Below are 27,811 nucleotides of genomic sequence, written 5' to 3' on the forward strand. Positions count from 1 at the left end.
AATGGAAGAAGAACTTGTGAGTCGGCACTATAATACATAATTACCAAAAATAATGATACTGGGTAGTGTACAACTGCATGTATCATTGCGTGCATTGAATTACCTACGCTTCTTGACTACTAAAGTCTTTGCTTTGGCCCAGCAGCCCAACAGTCTGTTATGGTGGACAGCTGTTTCTGTGGAGCTTCTGGCTTTAAACTCAATAGGTTTTTACAAATCCGATTTTTCGTCCCTGGATGACTACTCAGGTGCCAATTTGTTTATCAGGCTTGAAATTTTTTAAAAACATAAGCCTTATCAGTGCTGAGGCTTCAAAAGGCCAAAAGTCTTCAATAGCGTTTTTCACCCGTTGCTCCCTGAAAGATTAAATTAAAAAAAACTAGTTTTTTTAACTGAAAGTAAGGAGTGACATTAAAACTTAAAAATGCCTTAGCTCCGTGTATGAAAGGGGCTGTTCCCTTCTCAACGTCCCGCTCTATACGCTAAAGTTTTTTACTGTTTGATAAAGTAGAATTGAGAGAAAGAGTCAAACTTTTCATTTGTCGATGTAAGGGGAGATACTGATTGAAAGCAATTTTTATGCAGATCCTCCTCAGTTTCACTTAGGATAGAAGGTAGATTATCGATTTTTTATTTATTAAAAGTGACTTGATTATACTACTTGATTATAAGTGAGCCAATATTTTTTGGCTTCTTTTACTGCGCAAATTATTTTACTCCGATAATCTTGCGAGCAAGGAAGTGCCAGCACTTTAAAGGGAACCTCGACAATTATGCGCAGTAGGCAGGTTGTGGAAATGGTCGAAAATTTAATCTAAACTCTGTTTAGGGTTTAAGCTCTAATAAGTGTGTTTAAATTAAAATGATGGAGTTCTATTGATACAAGAAATAGTAAGTTATAAAAGCCGCCCCGCCATAAAAAAAATAAAAAGCTGTTCATCCCCTACAAAAATGTGATATTTAATATGACAAAATGATATTATCCCTATTTCCACAACTACGTTAGGAGGAAAGGGGCCCTTTCCCCCGTGTTCTCCACGTGGATCCAACTCTGGATACACTGACGTTAAGTCTTATAATTTGACAGTCTAAGGAAGATGGGATATCCTTCACACGCCTCACTCCAGTCAATCTTTTATGCCAGGAAGAAATTGTTGTTAAATGTGAGACCTCTTTTTTAATTCTTGTTATGAAAGTGAGAAAAACTCACGTCCCATATTTATGTTAGGACTTCTGCACAGTGTTTGAAGCTTATTGGCATAACATTATAAAATTACAGGGGTTTCTTTTTTCTTTGGCATTCCACCATTTCTGTTCTTTTCACTGGCGATTTAATCGCAAGGTATTTATACTAAGATAAACACCTGACGCTCAAAATTAAATATATTTTCAACCCTAATGGCTACAGGATCACAAAAACACAAATTGGATAATTTCCAAGAGCCTAAATCTTTGAATAATAAATACACATTTGTGGAGCGATTCTTGTTCCATTATGTTCATACATTTTGGCTCCTCTGAATTTTAACCATGACCTCTTGTACAGCATCTCAAGCCTCCTGCATCGTCATGGCTGCAGCGTTAGATACAACCAAGCAAAGACCATACTCTAGCCTAACCACCAAAATTTTGCCAACGAAAATTTGCCATTTGAATCCGATTTAGGAATATGAACTGTCATTTCGATTAATTTCAACGGTAGTATTACTTTTTTTGGCAGCATAGATGCACTTAAACTCTTTTTGATTTAGTTACATAGGTCCATAGGTGTTTTTATACATATTTTATTTTAAGCACAACTGTACAGAGATACCGTGTGAGTTAAGGTGCGTTTTGTCGCTTTTTGTGATATAGGTTAAGCTACGGTTGATCAAGCCTCTTCTTTCTAATAAATTATTTAGTTAAAATTCGTCTCCCATTACTTGTGATTGTTTTTGTGAATTCAGGAATTCGAAATATCTTGATATGACTTAAATTTGCAGACTTCAAATTGATTTCTTATCTGTTTTTGAATTTGAAGAGAGTGAGGCAAGACAGTGTATTGTCGCTGAAACTGTTTTTGATTTTATTAAAACGGTTGATAGCTTTGTGGAGAAACGGGAACCAACTATTAAACTTCGAGAAAAATAGCCTTCTTTTCTAAAGACTGTGTTCTGACATGAAAATTAGCTAATGATCTCCAGTCCTCTAAACCTAGGATAGATACAGATCATTTAGGTAGCAAGATATTTAATGTAATTTCAGATAAAAAAGTAAATACGTTTGACAAAGATGATTCTGGTATTACCAAGCAACATCTATTTTATAAGACAGATATTTCTATTTCAGCTTGATTTTATTATTATCAACAGCGGTAAATGAAGCAAATTCATATGAACCTCATAGCCAGAGGTAATGGAGTAATGTCTTCTATTTTAGGGAATGGTTTTCTTGTTGGTTTGGTGATTCTGGAACAGAAAAATACTTATTTACTACAAAATTATCGTCTATGCATCATAGCCACTCTATCTTTGTCTTCCCGAAACGTTTGTGAACATCCTTTTTGAAATGATCAAAATATTGATATGTTTGCTTGATTCACCCTGAACAGGCTTAGCCCAGGGAATAACTTTCCACTGCCTTGATATATTTGTCCTGTATTTGTAGTACAGTGTATTAAATTAACTGATTTACAGATTAGTAACCACTTTCGATTTCCAATCCGTTTCCTAAAAGAGTTACCAGCAGAGTAAGAGTTACCAGTGAATCAATCATAAAGGTTTTTAAGTTCCAACTTCTGTCAACTACTCACAGCTCAACGCAGTGCAGAGCCACCTGAGGTCGTAACAGGTGTTTAAGCTATTGTTATATTCAAAACTATTGAGAGTTTCTCTTTTTACTCCCTACTATAAAATTTACTTATCTTTTAAACATTTTTCTTAGAACCTCTTTCCACTCCTTTCAAGAGCGTCCCTTTCTGCTGTCATCTTATTGGATATCAGCTTCGCTTCCTGCCTCCCAACCAGAAACTATAACAGTATGAATACTTGTGATTATATCTTCTTGTGATTGTGCTTTATGATTAGAAGCACAACGAAAGTCCACGATTCCACCAGTTTCCCTTCCCTGTTCAACAGTGCAATTTCTTGATCGATCTCTCTGCAATAATTTCCACTTTCTTCATAACATAAACATTTTTTAGCTGATGGTAGCAATTTAAGAGCATGAAGAAGGGATAAAATAGGGGTTAGATAAGGAAAATAAGGCTCCGAAATGAAGATATGGGTAAGAATTCAAACCTTCTAAGGATAATAAGTGTATATGAAATCTTCAGCAAATTATCTTCCGAAATAATATAAAAATTTATAAAAAAGTTAAGAAAGACTTAATATTAATTTTGAATGAAGACACCACAACAGAATTTTTTTTATAGAACTTGGGCATACATTTACTTATACACATTAACTTTTACAACAAAAAAGACCATTAAAAGTGTCTTTTTAAAAATGATGGAACAGTGATTAGCAATGATATTCAAATGTATCCACAATTTGGATGGCTTTAGCGCCCTAGGAGATTAAATTCTTTTTTTAGTTTTCATATCTTTATGATTCATGGCATATTGCCCTAGTAAAGAAATTTCAGATTGAAATTTTTTCATTAGGCAAAATTTGAATGTTCAATTAAGATATTCGAGTGGCCACAATTTTGTACAATAATTTTCTACTCTATTTCGGACCAGATATCGCCTAGTTCTTAAAAAAAATCCAGGTAAATGAAAATCACTATTTTAATAGGTGTGTACTGTGCAGAGAGGATGTTCCTGAGCTTCCCCACGTCGTTTCACTAATTTTTTGCGGAGCTATTACTACTTTCTTGGCAAGTTCGAGGAAAGTTTGGTAAATGAAAATTTTGTTAAAGTTTGCCTGAAATTTTTAAGAGAAAGGTGGATGGAGGGGGAGGGGCTAATCAAGATTTTGTCTCGGGTGCAAAAGAGACCTGAGTCACTACTGGACTCAACTTAAAAACTTATTTGCTTAGATTTTTTCCGGGCCAAGGTTTTACAGTGTACATATTATCGCTATTATTTGGTGCTACAAGACATGTCTCCACCTCTTTTCGGTAGACTTTAAAGTGTTTACTATGAATGGATCAAGAGGCAATGGTTTTAGCGGAAAACTATCATCATTTTTATATGATTCAGCCTACGTGATTTTACCTTCTGAATTCCACGCTCATTCACTTGAGCTACCTTCTTCTTTATTTTCTTTTAATTTTGATTTCCTCGCTTAAAACTTTAGGACAACAATCTTAAGCGACACTGTCTTCATATTACACACTTATGCTAAATTACGAGGAATAAAACCTAAAATAGCGAGAAAGCACAAATTGCCATGTCCATTCATCGTCATTTGGTCATGGAAATTTTGACCTTAAAGTAGGAAAGATATGAATTATTCAGAACCAAAGACATCGCGAACAACGTCCGTCAAATATTGTCAAGCGTGTCAACTTTGAATTTGCTTTAATAGGTGCACAGTATTTTATAATTTATTTTAGAAAGTCATGAGGAAGTGTCTGGTTTATTTATCTCTTAAGAAAAGGATGAGTCTGCAGCCAAAATATTGCTTTCTACATATGATGTTTGGCATATCTGGTTAGTGCAAATGACTTTACAGTGCAATCACTAGCTCAAGTAACATCTGTTCCTCAAGTCATTTTCTGATGCTCGTAATTCAAACTCTTTTCAGAGTTTGTTTCTTTTTTATAGCTATATACAAGTTTAAGGTCGTTCGATACCTTAAAAGAATCACCCTATCTTGTCAATTACAAGCTTGTGTGGTTGAACTACTTAGAATTGATTGGGCGATCTTGCCATATCTTAGATAAAGAATCCGAATAAACGAAAGAAAACTAAAAGCCTATACCTACTTTCCCCAAAAACTTAGGAAAACCATTTAACTTTGTCAATTTCGTGCCAGCGATTAAGATATTTAGATTTAACGAAAACTAACATCTTTAGAGAGCATGCTTTGTTTTATTGAACAGAGAAAAATTTTCCTTCTAAAGTTCAGGAAAGGGCAGTCCGTGAAACTATTCTAGTATAACTACTTGGAAAACATTAAAATCAGCTCAAAAGAAGTTTCATTGAATAACTTGATAGCGTTGGAAACTCCCTGCTGTGCTCACTGCCTTGATTGAGATCTTTGCGGACATAGGATGCACATTATTTCTGCATTACGTACATTTATTAGACAGCGTTTTTGCTTAACAATTAGTAAGAGACAATAGAATTCATTCATTTTAAACTAGCCTCTCGTTAGCTTTTCGAATTATTGATATGTCTAAGATCCCCTATCAATTTATACCAAAAATGTATCAGAAGTGCTCTGTGGTGCTGAGAAAATTTGCTAATAGACTCTTTGTCTTTTATACTGTCAGCCGACACTGCGACTCGTTAAATGGCATTTTTGGTATTTAAAGTCCTTTAATGTTTTTATAGGATGTCATTCATGTCAAATTAAAATGTGTAGATACGCCACACATGCATCGAAGTGTATAATTCTAAGCATAATCTTGATAAAAATCTGTAGCCTACTGACTGCAAGGAGTGATATTGGTAAAGTAGACTAACGGAACATTTCATATAAAAATAAGAAGACATTCAGAGAAACGGAAAGAAATTCTAAGAAAAAAATGTTCAACTACTTTTTATTGAAAATAGCTATATTAAGATACTATTTTAATAAAAAGTTACTATCAGGTAGATGTAGAGCAATCCCTCCGAGTCTTAACTTCACTTGTGGAGTTAACAACCGAGTCACCGCCAAACCAGTAGCTCGTGAAGCAGGAGTGAGTGGGCCTGATTGTGCCTGACTAAGCTCTTGAGTCTTCAATAAGACCTTGTTTGAAGTCAAGATAGGTGCGAGAAGCTCAGTTTTGAGAAAATTAATAGTCAGCTCTGAATAAAGATGCTTGATGAAATGCCAAGAAGTAAAGTGTTTTAAATATTAAATGATCTAGAGAAGCCTTTATTTGGAAGTAACGATGGAAGTAAATATGAATTAAAGAAGTAATGATTTAGTGATGGAAATCTACAGAGTAAAGAGGAAATTTATAGTCTATTTTAGACAAAAGTACTTATGTTAACAGTTCATTTTCTCTGAGGCTTCAAATTAAAAGAAATTGATGCTTTCGGCTAGTGAATAATGTTAGCCAGTTCAAGAGAAGGTTGAAACGTTAATTCCTGGGAAGTTGTTAATGATTTAAATTAAAAGTTATTTATTGATTTTTATTAATTCTGTAAATTTCTTCAGTTTTGTAATTTTTAATTTTTAGTCCAAGTATGAATATAAAGTAGTAGATTATTTGTAAAAGAGACAACCATCGTATACAGCCCAATGAGTTTTTCTGATGATTGTTAAAAGATGATATACGTTTGCTTCGTTACTAATTTTTTTTTGGTTTGATTTTGGCTCGTCTTATTGGATCCTACACGAGTGAACATTAAATTGCTATATTCAACCTGCTATGAATTAACAAATAAACTGCTTGCTAAAAAAGATAGCGAGCTGAGCTGCTGTACGCAAAAACAGCATTTAATATAATGGGAAAGCCAAAGTGTTAAAAATAAGACACAACTTATTTGTTTGGAAAATATAAAGTTCAAGAAACATGGACGAAGCAGGCACAATATTGTCTTTATACTCTTATCCATCTCAAACACGATTCAAAATTTATACAAAGCATGCAGTCTAAGTTAATAAAAGAAAAACTAACACATATGATACTATTAGACTGGTTGAATACAGTGCATTTGAAAAAAAAAAGTACAGCGCAATTTAATTACGAAAAAAGTATAAAATTTTGGAAGATAAGACTATAAAAACAAGAAAAATCCAAATAATAGAACCGAAATGTTCCGGAAGGAAATTGGGGAACCTGACTTGTAAAATGAGTTCTTGCTTTTTTCCTCGATGATTACCTGAAAAAATAAATCTATTTTACTTTTCATTTCTAGGAACCGCAATATTATGGCTTAGTCAAAAATGTGAACTTGATTCGTTATACAGAAAGACGCGTTTCCGCAGGTTCATTTTTTTCTTTAAAAATAGAGCACTCTAGCCAAATTAGAGTAATAGATGGCACTTGTAACCAAATCAATCTGTAGATTTATCCGATCGGCTTATGGGAAAACTGTCAAAGCCAAGATGTCATTCAATCGCTTTATTATTCAAAACTTTTCAACGCCGTTGTCTATCCCATAATTTGGTATATATCGCCCTTGTAGGAAGCGTGTCTCTCCCCGAGCCCCTAAAAATACGGAGCACTTATTATCGATACGCAAAATTTTTGCTGGGACTTTCACTCAGGTTCTTTGACACGGAGATCCCGTCGATATACGGAATAATCAAATCATTAACTGAAGTGATCGACATAGAGCTTAGAGCTTCCGTACAATCTCAGATTCACCGCTGACTCAACTATTTATGTGAATGTATTTATATGATGATGTGAATTATGTTTTACTGTTAGCTACGTTTTGTGTATATATATATTTTTTTTTTTTTTTTTTTTTTTTTTTTTTTGTGTGTGTGCTGTTGCATTGGTGATTTCTCTTTTCATGATATATATATATATATATATATATATATATATATATATATATATATATATATATATATATATATATATATATATATATATATATATATATAAGGATAAAGATCCTCCAGAGCCATTGCCGGCGCATAGGGCGTCGAATCGACGTTTCAGTTGCTGGGTGTTTTTTACAGGGACAAGTAGCAAGCTTGTCGCCCAACCTTGCTGCGGCAGGGATCGAATCCTGGGCCCCATATTGCCAAGGAAGAACATCAATCCACTGTGCTACAACAGGTTATATATATACATATACGTATATATATATATATATATATATATATATATATATATATATATATATATATATATATATATATATATATATATATATATATATATATAGGCAAGAGGTAGAATTACGTTTTCAATTGGCGTGCATTGCGTGTATTCGTAAAAAAAACATCAGGAAATAAAAAAGCAGAGAAAAAAATGAAGAACATTTGAGTAAGAATTAAACAAGATGTGTAAGTTCCAAAATGGAATTATTTAGGCTTGTTTTTGGATTTATTTAGTTATGTAACGTTTCTACAAAGTTTTTTTTTGCGAGTTACAAACCTGTTGAGAACCACCACTAGGCCAAAACCAAAACATAACAGATAATTTTACGCAGTAAAAACAAACTTAAATTTCAACAAAATAACATTAAAATTTTAATTGCAAGGTAATAATATTGAAAAATTACCAATAAAGTAGAGGAACGCAACAAACCTTATATAAATCAGAAAAGTACTCCTTATTTATTCATAACGACGTTGGATCAGAGGAAGGGAGGGAGAGACAGACAGAGGGAGCGAGAGAGAGTGAGTGAAAGGGATAAAAAATGTGTTTTATTTAATGTATTTCTTTAGTGTAATTTTTGGTGTTTCTTTAAAGGATGGCAACAGGCGGCATAGTATTTAAAAAAAAAAGGTTATCCAAGTTTACGTTTTTACGTAGGTTTTTTTTAAGTTTTTTTTTACGTAGGAGTAATTTAATTGTATTCCACTGGATCTTATTTATTTTAGCGACAATGAGGAAGTAAATGTTGATACCTTGGCTGGTGTGTCAGAAAATGAACATAATTCAAAATTAAGAAATGGGTATAATTTCTGAACCCTTTTATTAAATAGTTTTGACAGTTTGATTGTATGCAAGGTAACCCCGTAGCACACCAAGATTTTGCTCCAGCTTATAATTTGATTTTTTTTTAAATCACAATCGGGTATTTTTACCCCCTTCAAAAATCTAAAAGCCCCGTTAAAAACTATAAGCAATTGAAGGCTATATCTTGGCTCAGACCTGTAAATAAGGTCCGCAAGATGAAATTGATTTCATAGTCTCTCTTGAAAAAAAAGGGATTTGAGCCCGTTAAAAACCACTTTATTACCTCCTTTTTCAACCATTGAGTAATTTAGGCTTGCACGATTTAGCTTAATTTGATTACATATCTTCAAAATTGGTCATCGATAGACTTCCAACCCTTGCAGAAAATAATGCAGTACTTAGATATGATACAGAATGACAAAAAAAATATTTCAAGTGTGCTAAGTGTCTCAAATTTAAGTGTTTGTTACCAAAAGGAAGAGTGTCTTGATATACATTTGTTTGGACTAATGAGCACAACCGTATTCGAAATTAGATTGTTTTATTGCATTTGTGGAGCATTTTTGTTCCTTTAGCGTCTTCCACGGAAATTGACTTAGAAAAAACCAAACATAACTTACTTCTATTGGTGAAGTTGGACCTGTGCCCCCATCTATAGGCATTTGGCATTGATACATTCCACTATCGGACATCAGTGCCTCTTCAATCTGAAATTAACATTATAACTATTAAAAACTTATAATCTATGTCTTAAAAAGAAAAACAGTTAAAAACAATATATTTAACTGAAGGAAGAATTAATTATAAAGGAAAACAAAATTAAGATTTGCTTCACACATGCTTAAAGTTAAACTGATGCTCAAAGCACAGTCACGAGAGACCGAAAAGAAGAAAATGAGTTTTATTAATTTAAAATACCTCTTAGGGTATGGGTATGAAGGCAATGCTACTGATTTTTTATTGAGTAAAAGCTAACCAGTTTGTGTTTTAAGTGGCAGACAATTATACAAGTCTATGTTCGAGGGACTGCTCACTTTCAGATATCATACATGCACATAATACCTGCCAAGCGAGTCAGAATTGTGCTAATCGGGGCGATGATGAGCCAGGGCTGGTACAGGGACGTGCAGTTAACTATTATAGAAAATTAAAAATGAATATTACCATTAATTGAGTTATGTATTATTAATACTGGGAAAAACAGGGGGTGAAGTAGGATCATAGCGTAGAAAAAAGAATCATATATACGACTTTTATTGTTTCTCATTTAAAAGATTACATATTAAACACTGCGTAATACTAAACTTTAAGAAAATTAAAGAATAATGAATAAAAATTGCCAAAAAGTAAATGTGGTTGATAATTTGCTTGATGAAAAAGCCAGGCACTTACACTTGAACACTTGATTCTTATGCAACAAAGCACAAATAAAAATAGTTCGCCCAACAGTTTTTAGATGCTGGTTTGCTGGCAATAAGGCCCGAAAACAGCAACAGTTATTTTTGCTTTCTGTTGATTTTTACAGACTTTAAAATTAGTATCTTAAGTCTTTTTACATTAATAATTAAAATATTATGGCTAAAAACTACTGCAGGTCAGATATTTTCACTGAATATAAAAATTTAGCTTAAATTAATCAGATGTAATACTCTACAGTTGCCTATAAGACTTCAATGTGCAATTTATTTACTATTTTTACCCCCCTCAGAGCCACTTCATACGGAAAGAGTAGTCATATAAACTTTGGGAAGGACCGATTCGATTGGAAATTGAAAGTTCTAGATTCCTTTTTAGAGTCAAAAATCATCGGATCCTTGTCAAAATAATTGCTTATTTTCGCTTCATATTGTTCCACTGGCTGACACTACCCTTGTTTTATTCTACTAATTGATTTTTTCTCATTTTATAGTGATTTCTCTTCTTTGTTTCATACATTATGCACACCCAGTGCGGTCTTAGAATGTTTTTAGGTCAACACTGATCAGAATTTTGATATTTCCATATTGTTCAAAATAGTCAAAAGGTCCAATAGCTACGTCTCCGGGAATGGCATGATCTCCCACAGCCGCTGGGGCGAGGGCTATTACGAAATTTGCTCACTGTTATCAAAAAAGGTTTAGATTCTAAGCGGATGCGAAAAGATTAGGAATATTAATTTGAAACTTTGGAGAACTTCGTAAGTGCAGTTACTAGGGGACATCAGGGTTGAATCAGACGTAGGTTGAACCAGGCACTCTCAATTATCAACGAAAATTAACAAGAGTATCATCTAGCCTTAATGCCATCTAGCCTTTTAAGTATAATACTGGAAAGTTTTCTGCTTGTTTCTCTAAATTCTATTGTTATTCTGGAATCGGAAAAAAGTAGCGCTATGTACCTTATCTCTAATGCTCTTGGTCCAGATGGCTTTCTCTTTCGGATTTTTGTGGGGGAGGTGCTGATCCTGACATTTTAATCAAGTTAAACTATAGGGTGTCCACTTAAATCCTACATGGGTAAGAGTTGAAGATTATCTTATCTATTTGCTTGCGATAGGGTTTTTTGGAATGTCCAGATAATCTATATGGAAAAGTTAGAGTACCAAAGTCCGCCGAAGGAAATCTAAGAGATGCAGTTTGTGCATATTTAGAAAAGAGAATGTTGAGCAGAGAGGCCGCAGCTAACTTCAAAATCAAGAAAAGTCCCTTCTATGATTATCTGAAAGAGGCAAATGTTATTTAAATATGTTACTGAAAGAGGCATAAACTGTACTTAAGATAAGCCTGGAGTGAATATCTATACAGCACTCAGAAAAGTTGAAAAGCGTCTAGAGCACAATTGGCTGATCTTTTCAGCCGATTTTTTCTAACAAAAAAGAAAGGAACATGTGCGACTATATTATCAGTGCATCAAAGGATGAATTACGGTCTTACCCTAAATTATGCTAAGAAGATGGACTTTTAATATGTTGTTACAAATGAAATTTTAACTCTACCACCGTGGACTTCAAAATAATGGCTTACTGCTTAAAAAAAAACTTAAAAACACAAATTTTGGCATGCTTACCAATGGTTTGTGTTGCACAGGCACTGATCTCATGACTCACTGTCGTCGGTCGGAAGTGCAACGCGTGGTTGGGGACAAATTATCCGACAAAACACTTTTGAAAGTTACAATGTTTTTTTTTGAAAATACACTCCGATGTCTCAGATCGCACACGTAAGCCCACTAGCCAAACTAGGGTGAGTGGCTTCAAGAGACTAGTCAATTCAATGTTAATTTGATAATCTAGTATATGTCAATGGCAGGCATCAGTTCAAATCTGAACGCATATACTGTGGCACTCTAGAAAGCATTAACCGTCTTCAAAGGACAATCCTTCTCCTTTAGCTTCATAATCAGGAGAGTCCGCTTGATCCATAATGTATTTCTTTCTGGAAAGAAAACGGTGCTGTTCTTCCAACTCTTCCACCACATTGTTTCAACCAACTCCAGCCCTTAGATCTTGTTGTTTTTGGTCCTTTCAAGACTGGTCTTAATCTCAAGTTCAATGAATAACTCCTGTTCAATCCCTGTTCAATCCGCTGTTTATTCAAGATGGGTGAGCTTTCATGGCCGGAAGTAACTCCCGGCCATTATCACTTCTTCTTTTACAAAGGCTGGACAATGACGTTTTGACAAAAACATGTTCAGTGAGGTGGATTTCCCCTTCCCAAATTTAGCCAATCATAATTGGAACGCGATGAAATTTTTCAATCATTGACCAACGCTGAAAGTTCTACTCCTCGACGATCAACAGACGCCAGTCCTGCTCCTGGTCCATCAACCAACAGCCCGCAAGGTGCGTTGGCCAAAATATTATCAGAACTGATTAAATCCTTCTGGCGCGTAGGAAACGTTGACACAAGCTCTCATTAGCGCCACGAAAGCAGAAGGATACACACGAACACTCGAGAAAAGGAAGAATGGGATTGATGCTAGTGAATGCTCTCGATAAATCAACGGTGTAAGAATAAAGAAGCGTCTTTTTCTCTTCGAATCCATCAGCACATTTTCTACAAGCTTGTGTGCGTCTCGGCAGCAAACACCTTTTTGCACATCCAGGCTGGTTATCTCTAAAAAGTCCAGTTTCTAGCTCGGGAAAAATAGAACATCGAAACACTTTACTCAAGATGCAGGATATGCTAATACTTCTGTAAGACTTACAATAATTGGGTTATTTTCCTTTCTTCGCAACCGATGTTATAATTCCTTTTAGGAAACTGTCCCAAGCAATATCCGCGGTGATGCACATCTGGAAAAGAAGTTGAATCTGAGAATAGAAACAATCAGGTAGTGCATTGTTGAAAGGACATCAACGTCTATCCTGTTATTAGCTTTAGACAGAGCTTTTCTAACGACAATTATAACCAGTTTCAGTGATATAGCAACAACAAAACGCTCCCTCAAAAAACATTCAAGCCAGCTAGAAACCTCATCTTCGTGAGTTTTGCTTATGGCAAGATTTTCAATTTAGTAGACTAAGTATAGTAAAAATTCCAATTATCAATAGTCACCGAAGAGCTAGGTGAACTTCCATTAGGTCGGATTATATTTTGCCACGATGTCTTGTTTCCAGTGAAATGTATTCCGATAACAGGTTTTTTTTTAGTTCAGCTTTGTACTTGTGTTTTTTGCTCCGTTTCCACTAAAATACACTTCCTTATAGTGGTCTTCAGCATGCAATCCAAATGCTCAGCTAAATTTTTGCATGGTGATTTGCTGTCTGAAGCTCAATAGACTTGGACCATCTTGGTTTTTCTGAGCCAATCTTAGACAGCTGTGGATTTTTCAACATTTTTTGGATGAACAATTTTGTGGAAGATATTTTGGGTGGACTCAAGCTGAGTAAGTGGAACAACACTTTGATGCGGCGAAGGACAGTGGAAAAAATGGTCATATAAAATCAGTATCAGATCTATTCCAATTCTTCTTCTGCACCCATATAAGCGGGCGTACCTTTCTAAAAGCTGGCCATTAAGCATTGGTCTAATAAGAGAGTCTTACTTACTCCCGCCGTTTACCCGTGCCATTTAACCAAACACTTAGAGAACTATAGGTTCTATGACTGTCTTAGTTCTATGACTGTCTACCTTAGTTCTTCTGCCCTAGGAATGACGCATGGACGGATAATAGATGGACGTATCTATTAACAAATGAACTAACATCATTTTTATAAAATCTTAATAACCGAATTAATGCCAGATTTGCCTCTCACTCAATCTGACTATCTGTCTTGGCTTTTTCTACAATTAGCCATGGTTTGATGATCGCAACTACTTGATTTTAATTCAAAATCAACGGACTCGAAATTCCGCTGATTTTGAATAAAAATCAAGTAGTTGGGGTCATTAAGCCATGACTAACTGTAGAAAAAGCCAAGACGGATAATCTGATCGAGTGAGAGGCAAATTAGACATTAACCCCCTTATTATGATTGTATAAAAAAATGATGTTAGTTCATATGTTAATAGATAAGTCTACCTATTATCCGTCCATGCGTCATTCCTAGGACAGAAGAATTAAGGTAGATTAGAATATTAATGTTAATGACTGTAGATGAAAAGATAGTACACCATGGTGACTAATTAGACCATTTGTGCAAACTGTGACGGGGAGACAAGAAATGGATCTGCACGACAGAGCATAGTCAATATTGGGTTTGTGTCTAGTAAAATGGTTATGCGTAATATCTAGAGACTTCGGCATAGTTTGAAAAGATACGGGGAGGCAATTAAGAAAAATATCAGAAAGGGTGTTGTCCTTGGGTGGATTGCACTTCAAGTCGCAAGCCATAAGCCATTTTCTCCCATTATGCTCAAGAAATTCCAAATGTCTTCCAATGGTATCAAATATTTTTGAAAATTTTTTCAGCGATGCATTAGGAAAAAAAAGTTTTGACCGGGGAAGAATTGATACAGAAATGGTTTCTTCACCTTCCGAACAAGAAAAAGACACTTAACAACATATCAAAAATCTAAGCCTTTAGCTCGATGTGATTTTTTTTATGTTTCTTTATTTATTAGCTAAAAAACTGAGAAAAATTAAAAAATGTAACCTAAGTGTTCCACACGTTTTATGGTCAACTTTTGACTCTAAATTCATTTCTGGTGTTCATTTCGTCGCCAGACCAAAATAAAACTATTTATTAGCAAAAAAGCATATTTTTTAAAAGAAAATAAACTATGTATTTTGAGAAAACTGCTACTATCGTCTGTTAGAGTCTATTTGGTAATGTACATAAATAGGTTCAAAAGTAAAAAACGAATAAACGAGAGTGACAAAACACGTCAGTGCCCTAGACCATTTAGAACAAGGTACATTGTATCTTCAGGATCTTCATTGACTTCCACCAGAGCGGCTGATCAAATTTGAGAACTGGTGCGAATTCGTATGTTCTTCCACGCCAAGCAACAAAGCACAAGGTACAGTAAAGGCAGGATTCATAACTAAACGGGAGATCAATCCAGGGCAAAAACAAGATGCTTGCCTTACTGCGAAAGTTTCCCGTTTCATTGTGAAATTTGTTAGAGAAAACTGACTGTATGAAACCATTCCAGCTCAACCTTGTAACATTCTGGAACCCCGTTGCTAACCACAGCTGATCGAGTGAAGCATACGGGTCATTAAAAGTTCTTTCAGGAATCTTCTCATATTTCACCACTGAAAGCACCGTCTCGCAAATGCGGTAAGGGTAAATGGGAATTTATCTTTTTTGAGCTACTTCATTTAATGAAATCTCAGCTCTCGGAATGGGCGATACACTGTTACCCAGAGGAGGCGTGATTGTTGCTAGTAAAGCCATCCGATGGAAGATGTTTCTTCTGTCCATCGTGCATACATACTGATCTGCATTGTCAGCTAGATGCTGCACAGCATGTGTGGAGGTAATTCCCACAAGGCTAGATTCACCATGGACTGGTGCACAAAGTTTAAATTTCTGGACTTCAGCACAGGAGGAACAGATTGTCAATAAAATTGTCAATAAGAAATTCGGACTTGAAATAGTGATCCAGTTGGACTACTAAGCCTAGTTGCAGCGGACAAATTAGGGCACGTGGACGAGCTGCTTGGACGATGGAATTGCCAGTGGCTAGCACTATGAAGGAAATATCGGCTCCAACAAACAGCTCATCAAAGAACACCATCAGACTACCAGGTAGAGAATCTTCCAGCTGCTTTCCAGAAGATAACTGCTTTGCTGTCATATATGATTCCCTCTGTGCTGGCAGTCCTTTGATACCACTCTTGAGAATGTTTGCTGCTACTCTAATAAGCTTGATTTTTTTTAATGTCTTCATTATCAGTTTTTCCCTGGGAAAACATTATTTCCCAGTCATCCCCTTGGCTTTTGCACACTGCCTTTATACTCTCTTCAAAGTCTTTGGTCTGAACCTTGTAACACTCACGGCCTTTTTTGTGGTTAGTGTTGGCACTTATCGTTGTAGCGCAGAAAAAGAAACACTCTTGGAAATTGAAACTGGGAGTCCATGATCGCAATACCACATTTTTTGCGTCCATCTTTTCTAACAAGGCCTGGGTTCTATCATTCTCAATTTTTGACAGGTATATTTTGTTTGTGAAAGCCTTTCTGCAAGCAAAATTATCTTGGTTCCCTGCCTGGACAGAGATACTAGTACCTCGCGTTTTGCTAGCTTCGTTGACCGCTTTAGCTCATTTCTCTACCAGTACTGACGATTCTGAGGTGTCTATCGGTCGCTCACACAAGGGACATAAAGTGTCGGTAGGATCTGCCATCTAGAAAAGAGAACTGAGAATTAGAAGACTGTCAGTGAATACGTTACAAGAAATATCATGGTCTGGATCGGAAAATCTACAGCCAAGTCCCAATAATGTCGAGCATAAAGCCCCCAAAAGCTAGTACTCAATAGCTACCTTCGGCAAAAACCAAACGTGACCGGCGACTTTTATTTTTGCGGGTGATAGTGCTCTTACTTCCACTAAATAGTAAAAGGGTACAATCACTTCTGCAAAAGTGACGGATGGCTCTTTGGCGGGCAATAGTACTCTCACTTCCACTAAAAAATTTTCGTTCAGCACAAACTGCATCTACCGTGCTGCATTCAGCGGGTATGTTGGTTCTAATTAAGTTTCGTCAGTTAGATGGCGCTGACAAAATATTTGTCGAAAAAAGAGGTAGAAAAAGCGTAACGTCGCTTTCCTTTCCGCATTTTCTTTTTTCAATTCCTTTCTATTCCGTAGTAGTTACGTAACGAAAACAATGACAAGATTAAAAAAGAAAAGAACTTACCTGTCTTTCAATATCTGCTTAGACTCCGAAATAGTTTTAATCTGCAAAGTTTTTTTGCGGATAGGTGGCTCTGCAAGGCTGAGCACAAAAAAACAACTTTGAAAAGAGCCTATAAGATCAATGCATGGTTGTAGCAAAAACTGAATATCAGTACGGTTTTTATAAAGGTCTGTAGGAATAGATACCTATTAGGAAATCGTTATTTGTTGATAATGGTGAAAATGAATCGAAAATCTTTGCTCATCTTGTACCCTATGAACATAGGTCACTTGCGTGTTTTTTTTTGTTTTTACGTTTTTTTTTAATTTTAAAAGGCAAAAATAAAAATAATGAAATAATAAAAGGTGACATTTATGTTACATCCACTCAAATACAACCATTTCTTGAAAAGGAAACCATCAACAGGATGGTTTTCTTTTCATGGTTCCTTATTCTCGAATTCTGGAAAAACAAAAATAAAATAGCAGAAGAAAACTAGAAAAAAGATAACTTCACAACACGATGGAGATTTAGATTTTTGATATGCTGTAGAGCTCTCTTTTCTGAACAAATTCGTGCAAAAAAATAATTTCTGTATCAATTTTTCCTGGTTCGGCCATTTTTTTCTGTATCTTTTTCTTACTAATATAGTGTTTTTGTTATTATTATTCATGTGTACATTGATTAACTCAGTTCCATAGCTAATGCAGACAATACGTTACTGTTTTTGATCGACAGCTTTGCTAATAGTTCTTTTTTTGTATATGTTACAACGCCTCGAGACGGACGTCCTGCCGTTAACATTGCAGGCTGTATAAAAATATCATGCGACTTGGATCTATTTAAGAAGTTTGCATTCAATCTAGAGACCATATATTTCTGAATGACTAGAACATTGTATAGTTGAAGGAGGTCATCCAGAGTATTTTCTTTATTGTAGCGCTTTATTATATATTCGGGTTTAGAAGTTTCATGGAACTGTTCATGAGTAACTCTTATTTCTCGAATCTCTTTTAGACTGTGGTTTATTGTTAGAAATATCTTTGGGCTCTGCGTTACATGGGAAATCTCTGCTACTAGTGTTAGGTCCGAAGTATATCACGTATCTGGGATCACTTCCATAGCTTTCAATAGGGTGGTCGTAGCTTTGACAACTAAAGCACTTTTGTGGGGCCTGTGCACTTGGCCACTTGGAAAATTTTTTTTCCCAATTTAATTCCGCCAGGAATTGCCAAGGTCACTGACTATCTATTTTTTAAAGTCGCTGTCACAGTTTTGTTGGCCACAACGTGAGGCTTTCTCTATGAGGTCTGAGTTGCGTATTGCCAGCACACTTGCACGGACATCTGTAGAAAGACCTTGAGTAACGCCAAATTGTTTTTCCTCTTTAAGTTTACATTTGATATTGTTTGGGCTACCATTTGGTAATTTTGAAAAGACACCACTAGGAGCTTCTTTGTAAAAAGTTTTAGCTTTAACGATGTCACTAAATTTGACTTGTAGTTGTTGTTTCTAAGTGCAGAACCCCTTGTATCCGATCTTCAGATCGAAGTTGACTAAATGTCTGCTGTCTAGACAAGGGGTCTATGCAAGGAGCGCCTTCTTTGATTACAAAGCAAGCCGGAGTCTCACTGACTGTTTGCATAGCAGTACCTGTTGGCAGGGAAGCTGCCAAGTTAACACATGTAGTGCACTGTTTTATCGCCGACATAGAGCTTTGAGATCCCGAATTTTTCCTAGCAAAATAGAGAAGTTTGTCCCGGAATCTGTAGGACATTCGAAGGGTGAGAAGAAACAAAGATGGAAGCTGAATGCTTTTCTTGTCGCATTCAGCTAAAAGGTCCAATATTTCTGAAGTCGCCAAGTCTTTTGTTCGGCTTTTTGCAGCTTGGGATGCTTGTGCTGAGTTCAAGGAGTACCATTTTTGCTTCACGTAATGCAGCTAGCTCGAAAAAGTCGAGCGTTAATTTCGATTGGAAAGCTAAATCCACGTTTCTATTTGACGGGAGAAAAGTAAAAATAGGGTTTATATGTAGAGCCAAGAGAATAAATGATACACGAGAAATATCCTAAGTGGCAAACAAGGGGAAATATAAATGAAAAGGGAAGCGTTAGTACCCGTTCACCTGATCCGTGCAGTTTTAAGGGAGACTATCCTTGCAGGTAAGTTTTAAACTGAATTTCTGCAATTTCAACATTGAAATATAAAAAATAGCCTTGAAATAAATTTTTAATCTTGAATTTCTGAGATTCACAGTAACTAATATCATAGTGTATTAAGGGTTTAGTTCTTTTTCAATAGTTCTTTCCAGTCATCTTGATTCATTACGGTAATTGCGTTTTTCTTTTTCACTGTATTTTGAAAGACTGAAGCATTCTGTTAAAAAAAAAAAAAAAAATACGAACAGTTTCACTCATTTGGAAAGAAAATTGCACCATTTTTTACACTATTTTCTAGGCGGTTTAGACCTGTCTTCAAATGTCCATAAATTTATTTTCAAAATAAAATTTCACTGTTAAGGCTAATCAAAATTACAAATGGTAATTTTTCTCACTAGAAGGATTTTGTCTGGTATGGGCTGTGATTCAATATGGGCTAGGTTGCAGATATCACAGCAAACATGATTATATTTATGTGGTTTATTTGATATGTCGCAGAAGTCTTCTGCTATTGGCTAACCTTTGATTGATTTCTATTAAAATTTAAGGAGAGTTCAACTTTTTCTCGACAATAATAAAGTCAAACAAATCCTGTGAAAAAAATTCCGAAAATTAAAATCTAGCTAGTGATATTTAGCCCAATGTACAAACATCCTGAGTAAGAATTTTAAAATTTCCGCATGAAACCTACGCATAAAATGACTGAAGAATGGATGTGAAAAATTGCTTAGTGGAGGTGTGTGAGGCGTGGCAGGAGAAGGCCATGCGTGGTAGAGGTATTCCAAGCGTGGCTAAACTGTGCCAAGCGTTACAAAACTATTCCAAGCGTAGCATAGCTGTGCCACGTGTGGTGGAACTTTGCCGAACATGTCAGATCTGTGTGGCACACGTGAAGTCGAGAAGTACACCAGATGACAAGAACTGTGAAACCCCTCACCTTAGTTAATGCCATTGATTCTGGATTATTTCGAAAAGGAAATATTAATTAAAAGAGGACTGTGGAGTAAATTCACAAAAAAATAATATTTGGTTTATATTTTCAATTTTGACTCCTTGAGTCTTAAGGGAAGTGACACTAGCCCTAATCCATTTAGTTAACGAAGGGAAGACGAAAAGGAAATATCAATTAAAAGAGGACTGTGGAGTAAATTCACAAAAAAAAATGTAATATCTGGTTTATATTTTCAGTTTTGACTCCTTGAGTCGTAAGGGAAGTGACACTGGCCCTAATTCATTTAGTTAGCGAAGGCATGACTTTGACAGAAACTTCAAATATATGAGGAGCCAAACAATTGGGAACTCCTACTTCTTGACAACACACTATATAGGTATTTACTTACTACAAAGTAAAAATTTGTGATTTTAGATATGATCTTAATTAAGTTTGTCAGAACTAAATTACTACCAATTTTCACTCCATAATATCGACTGCGCAAGCAATTTTCAAAAAAGTAGACGTTTGTTGCTCATACAATGGTTTGAACATAAACTGGATTGGCACAGAACTTACTTGAGTTTTTCAAGAGTTTATTATTATTTAGTTGCTTAAAGAGCAAAAAACTTGTAATTGCAAAATTATTTGTATGTATTTTCACAAGGGATTAAAGCAATTCAAAAACCTTAAAAATGAAAACCAAAAGTTTGAAGCTTAGTAGAAATCGTTGTTAGAAAAACATCATTACCAAATTTCTTTTCTTATAAGTATATGCATCTTATAACTATATTTTTAAGACGAAAAAAAGGTTGAACAAAATGAAAACAGTTGAAAAATTTTTCAGGTTCAGTTCAGAATCGCTAAAGTTATTACGTAAACTGCAAAATATCTACAGTGCCTGAGAAATAATTTTTACGTTTTAATTCAAACTAGAAAAATACCCGAAAATTAATATTTTTTTTTGGTTAGATAAAATCAACTCGCTGCGTGATTAAGCTTACAGGTTTGAACGTAACCAGTTACATAATTTCACATAAGTTACGAAAATTTGCAATTGTTACAATTGTTGCTTTATTTTGACAAGGGATTACAACAATTCAAAAATCTTAAAAAAGAAAACCAAAAGTTTCAAGTTTTACGAGCAATCGGACTAGCTTCAATAATCAAATATCTTTGAAGAGACATTAAATTGCGTAAAGAGCAAACAACTGGTAATTGCAAAAAAAAATTAATTGAACAAGGGATCGCAATAATGAAAAGACCTTAAAAAACATCTTTTTGACCGCATCCAGTTATATAATGTAAGTAGGAAAGCCCCAAAAAAGATCCCAATGAATTCTCTCCCCAAATGACGATTCTCTAAGCTTGATAAGGGATTGCAAAAATTTAAAAACCTAAAAAAAAGAAAACCAAACGCTTGCAGCTTAGTAGAAATCGTTGTTAGAAATTGGACTTCCTTTAATAAACAAATATATTTGAAAATAACATCATTGAAAAGACGTTAAATTTTGTAAAGAGCAAAATACTGGTAATTGCAAAAGGCCTCACCTTAGTTAAGGCCATTGATTCAGGATTATTTCGCAAAGGAAATATTAATTAAAATAGGACTGTGGAGTAAATTCACAGAAAAAAACTTAATTTTTGGTTTGTATTTTCAATTTTAACTCCTTGAATCTTAAGGGAAGTGACACTGGCCCTAATTCATTTAGTTAACGAAGGGAAGACGAAAAGGAAATATCAGTTAAAAGAGGACTGCGGGGTAAACTCACAAAAAAAAATATAATATCTGGTTTGTATTTTCAGTTTTGACTCCTTGAGTCTTAAAGGAAGTGACATTGGCCCTAATTCATTTAGTTAACGAAGGCATGACTTTGACAGAAACTTCAGATGCATGAGGAGCCAAATAATTGGGAACTCCTACTTCTTGACAACACACTTTAGCCCATAATAGCTACCTATATAGGTATTTACTAACTACAAAGTAAAAATTTGTGATTTTAGATATGATCTTAATTAATTTAGTCAGAACTAAATTACTACCAATTTTCACTCCACAACATCGACTGCGCAAGCAATTTTCAAAAAAGTAGATGTTTGTTGCTCATACAATGGTTTGAACATAAACTGGATTGGTACAGAACTTACTTGAGTTTTTGAGAATTTATTGGATTCGAAACACCAAAGGAGTTTGCAAACTTGCTTTTTACAATTCAATTCTAAAAATTTTCCCGTGGTCGAACAGCGACTATTCATTATGTTTTTGACTAAAAGGTTTCGAAAATACTAAACTCAATTCGGTTGCTTAACTGACAAGGTTAGTTGGGGTAATTTGAGCCACAAAGAATCTTGGTTATTTATTAAGAACAATTTTGATTTATATCATCATTGTGTTTCTTAAAATCAATTTGCACGAAGACAATCTAGAGACCTACAAGTGTAAGCCAGAATACAAATAAAACACCTTTACCATGTACTGGATATTTAACGGTCCCTTTCTTAAAACGAAAAATAAATATCTTTAACCTCTGAACCTGCGGCAAAATCTGAAAGGCAGAAGGAGGTACTTGAATTTGCCGCTAGACAAGGGCTATATCAATATTTATGCAAATGAAAGCCAATTTTAACTGAACCAAAGAGCTAATTAAGATGTGGCAATTACTATGGTTAACATTTCATCATCCGCATGCTCAGTTCATCATAATGTTACCGTCTATATAACTTCTAGATAAAGTTAGTAAATAAAACATGCAGTAAGTGTTTTGGACAACGATTATGGGTAAAAGAACGAACATTATATAATGATATAAAATCAAAAAGGAAAGAAAGACATGTCTTACTTCCGTAGTCTAGAATTTTGTTTTGTAGGAATCTATTTGTAACTTTTGGATGTTCTCTCCTTTTTTATTTGTTTTTTTTTTGCCAAAGAATGTCTACCCGGCTCAAATCAGAGGTGGAACAATGATAATTAATTAAACCGACTGCCAATGACTACAGCTAGACAATACTCTGGTTCTCATAGTAACAGATAACATGTAAAATATCATACAAAAAGTTTGGAATAAAATCTATCTCAAAACGCGTACACTGAAAAAGAATAGCAAAAACTTGCGTTATTTTTGTTTTTTAACAAATACAGTATTTCAAACTAAAATATAAATTTAAGTTATTGCACGAACATGTTCACAAAAAATATTGCCCACCCTCATTTGACTCAGAAAATAAATTCGAATCCCTCATTATTTCTGGAATTGGCGTCACTGCAAATTGCTCCTTGGGCTGCTTTGTGAGGACTTGGGCACCAATTGCGGCTCAGGGTTTATGTGGCCCACCAATCATCTCATACAGGTCTGGTGATTATGATTAAACGACAGCATCAAAATTGCATGACTAGCAGAAGAATTCGCTCTTCTTATACTTCACGTGACATTTTTTCTTTCTTTTACAATTTTGTTTTATAAGTGTTTTCTACTCAACCTGAACGAGTAATTACAGTTATTCTCAGAAGGTCAAACATTTCTATTGCTTTCACAGGCCAGCCTTGTCCTTCAACCCACATCCTCATTTTATCCCTCACACATATTAGTAAAGCCAAAAGACATCATCTTTAAGAGAGCCAGGGATCAGAAGCCCCGATGACTCAGAAAATTCTAACATAAACTACTGCAAAAAGAACAGCTTTTCTGAAAATAAACTCAAAATATTGTGCTCTCCAGCCTTAAACCCCCTCCCCTTGTAGACAGGCGAAAGGAGAGATTAGACGGAAATGTCAAAGAGCTCATTTGAGGTGCTTACGCACGAATTTATTTCGTTCATACGAAAAATATGTTAAATTATAATAGCAACCATCGAAATTTTAATGCTGCAGGATATCGAGCTGAAAGCGCCCCCCCCCACCATTTCGTGCATGTGTTCAGCTTATTTTATAAGCTCCTTTTAAATATCAACCTCCTATAGGCAACAGAGTGGGACTTGTACACAAAGTTCGTGCTCAATTATAATAGTCGCTTTGGCTAGAGTCGTTGGTTAAGTTTTATTGTTGTATAGAATGAATCAGCAATTACGTAAAAGACTGTATCATATCGATAAGGTGATTACACAGTTAATAAAACATAAAACCATTTCTTTTTTTTCTTTTTAACTATTAATGACAGTTGAATCGTATCTTCTATTGTTGCATAAAAAGAAAGAATACTCCAGTGCTTCGTGACAAAACGATTACTATTCTCTTGCACATAATACTTCAGTGGCAGTGGGGATGGGTGTAGGATTCTGTGGGAGAGTGGAGAAGAAAGTGACCAGGCCATCCTGTCTAGAAAACAAGACATGTAATATTCCGGTTCTGAGTAAAAATACTTCTGAAATTCGTCCTTTTCTGAGAGACCTCTCTGAAAATGCTAAACCTCGAACCTTGCATTACCCAGATGAGGCACAGATAAGCAGGCACCAGGATGAGACACTTAATGTGCAAGGCAAGATAGAAAAAAATTTTTGATTGCGTGCGTTATGTCCCAATATGTAAAATCTAATGTGGGAATTTAGTTCCCATTCTGTGACGATTTATTTATTTCTTCGACAAGGGTAAAGTTAACTAAAAGAGAGAAAAGAACTGCGGAAAGAGACTGCAATTAAAACTTTAGTCTAAGATAACAGACACTAGAGTTCAATTCCTAGTTGAAGATTGTTCGATTGGTTTCAGGGGCGTCGTTTGGGGGGGGTGCTCCCCTAATAATATCGAGAGAAAAATTATTATACATCCCCTGCCCCTTGACTATACGGATATGGACCCCCTGCCCCTCCCCCCAATAAAAATGCTGAAGATTCGGCCCTGATTGGTTTAATTTAAAATTGAGAAAAGGTACAAGAGACAAAAGAAATACAAAAAAGACACATAATTCGGAAATTCAGTATGTGATGGCGGACAGTATTACAGACAAATTGGGCTTATTATCTCCAAACTGCAGGAGGAAAATAGAGCCAGGGGGAAGGGGAGCAGGTCTCCGTCTTCTTGGTAGAAAACGGAGATATCTGGAAGGTAGAATTGAAGGGACCAAACTGGGTTTCGGAATATCGGGCATTGTGGAAGTTTGGCTCGGATTGGGAGAGCCGAGAAAGGGGTATAAGGTTGTTCCTATTAACCTTCTGAGGCAGTCGGCCTTGTCTAATTTGGAAGGGGGGAGGAAATCCTTCAGTAGGTTGGAGAGGAAAGTCATATGGTTCAACCAACAGTTGATGGTGGAATTACATGGCCAGTTGTGACTCCTTCATCAAGGCAAAGACTTACATAATTATGGTCCCTGGGAAATACTCTCTCCCATTAATAGTCATTGCGCATTCTCGAAAAACATTTGCGCTTTAGCTTCCTACCCCATTCTTATCCTGTGATGGCATCGACATTTCTTCCCTCCATGACTCGATGACAGGGACCTCGAAAAAATTACTTCGCGTTTCTTTGTGATTTGTACCCCATTTCCCGGTACTCAAATCATTTCCTTGACGCTTTTTATCTTTTGCCGCGAGTAATTAAAATGATACCATTTGGCAATTTCTATTTTAATTCAGATGTGGATTTATTAAATATACTTAGATATATATATTTTTCTAATGTCCTCCCTTATTTGATTTATTGTTGTTCCGTGTGGTCATCTACTTTTCAAACACATTTGAGGTCATTACGTGCTCTCCAAAATTTGGCGATTCGGGTTCTTGTTAATTGTGATAATCGTATGTCAGTTAGAGATAGTTATAAGAAAATTTATATTTTACCAGTTTCAGGTCTTTTAATTTTTATAAGGCTCTATTTATTGTTGATATATTGCATTAAATGCACCTGAATGTTTGGTTGGTGTGTTTGAGAGAGATGAGCCTGAATATGAGACAAGGAATTCGTCAGCGGTTAGAAAACCGATTTAAAGGTCTACAAGGTCTGTATTTTCGATTCGCCAAGTTCGTCCTTCTATATGGGAGTCCCTTCCTTATGATATAGTTCAAGAGACTGATAGGCGGACTTTTCGTGGGTTGCTTAGGGACCATTGTTTTGGCATTTATGATTTTTTTTTTTCCATATATAGATAAAGTAGGGAAATAGTGCGTGAAAGTGCTGTTATATTAGGTTAGTGTAGAACAGTTTTTTTTGCTTGTTTTTGTTTTGTTTTTTGCTTTTTAGGGGAATCCATTGATAAGTAGTTTGTTTTGTAGTTTCTAGAATTGCCGCACAAGCCATAAGGCTTTTTGGAAATTTTTTCTTTTTTGTATTTTTTTGTGTTTTTTGAATAAATTCTCTCTCTCTCTCTCTCTCTCTCTCTCTCTCTCTCTCTCTCCTCTCTCTCTCTCTCTCTCTCTCTCTCTCTCTCTCTCTCTCTCTCTCTCTCTCTCTCTCTCTCTCTCTCTCTCTCTCTCTCTCTCTCTCTCTCTCTCTCTCTCTCTCTCTCTCTCTCTCTCTCTCTCTCTCTCTCTCTCTCTCTCTCTCTCTCTCTCTCTCTCTCTCTCGTAATTTTGCAGTTTCCCTTCTTCAAAATTCCAAACCTTTTGCAATGGCTATACAACCCGTTATTCTAAATGTTTTACACTAGAGACCTACATTGTTCTAGTAGAAAATTTAGTTTTTAGTAGTACTTTGGTCGTTCGCCTGAGATAAAAAACCGGAAAATTTATTCGAGATTTTGGGGTTGTTGTTTTGTGTGTATTGTTTTATCACCCTTTGATATTTCAAACCATGAATTGCGGCTGTGGCCCTTAATTATAGGCGAAAAGCCTTGTCTGATTTTTACTTGATATAACTGGCCTACTGTTCTACAAGAATATCTCTATCATATCTTTGCTTTAAAATGGCATGATTTAAGGTCCATGGACTTGAATTAAGCACGTCAGATGATGTTTGGTATCTAAGATTTTCATAAAAATGAGGATTCCATTATAGTATGGCAAACATCATTTCAACCCAACTACTTACATTTAGAACAGCTATTCCTTCGTCCCTGATTACCTTGAGAGAGTACCGACTATCTTCTACAAGAAGTGTTTCACCATGTGAAATGAGCAAGTGGTTTTCAGGATCTGAAATATTCGATATCTATTAGTATTGGATTTGGTACAAGGGACCCATATACCAAGTAAAGGGGTATTAAAGGTATCGTTTTTAAAGGTAAAGCAAAGGGTAATAATTTAGTTATCTCAGTTTAAGGGCGTCTATGGGAAATGATCAGGTAATTGCATGTTTTGAAACTTTTCTAGATACACTCTTGATATTCTGCTTACACAAAAACAGAGCATTGGAGTAATGACCTTAATGCCTTCGAGCAGTACACTCTAAAAAATATACAATCTCTTCCTCTGCCCTTCTTTTCTCTTTTCCCCCTTTTTTATCAGTGCTATTATTAATTCATTTCCTTCAAAATCGAAGAGCACCAAAAAGAAAAAGATGTTGTCAATGTAATACATAATACCCTAATCATATTTTTGTTTTCCATCATACGAATTGTCAGATGTTTTCTACGAACAAGAACACATAATCTAAAGCTAGAACTTCACCTACCAGAATTTCTAGTTTCTGGGTTTTCTTGATATTGAAACCAGTCCAAAAAAAGATCCTTCGGATGATTTTTTTACTACCATTTTCCAGCACTTTTGTCATGTCTATGTTGTCATGTCCAATCAGTCAATTTTTTATTTCTTGTTCTGTTTCTTCCACCATAAAAAAAATTTTTCAGCGCAAAAGCTCCCAGATT

The 27,811-nt window shown here is 35.3% G+C and overlaps 1 protein-coding gene across 2 annotated transcripts in view; it reads right to left on the reverse strand.

Moving 5' to 3' along the window:
- Nucleotides 1–2,855: 2,855 nt before the first annotated feature.
- LOC136031224 (lachesin-like) overlaps nt 2,856–27,811 on the reverse strand; it is an 81,774-nt gene continuing 56,818 nt past the window's right edge. The window contains exons 3-5 of one of the 2 annotated variants that reach the window (XM_065710622.1): nt 27,037–27,140; nt 9,345–9,431; nt 2,856–3,138 (exon numbers count right to left, since the gene is read on the reverse strand). In XM_065710622.1, the coding sequence (XP_065566694.1) occupies nt 2,968–3,138; nt 9,345–9,431; nt 27,037–27,140 (362 nt within the window). In that variant the 3' untranslated portion in view covers nt 2,856–2,967. Of the gene's footprint in view, nt 3,139–6,795; nt 6,965–9,344; nt 9,432–27,036; nt 27,141–27,811 lie in introns of those variants that run through there. The other variant, XM_065710623.1, reaches the window with a different exon arrangement.

This window comes from Artemia franciscana, chromosome 9 (assembly GCF_032884065.1).
Source record: "Artemia franciscana chromosome 9, ASM3288406v1, whole genome shotgun sequence".
NCBI lineage: Eukaryota > Metazoa > Arthropoda > Branchiopoda > Anostraca > Artemiidae > Artemia > Artemia franciscana.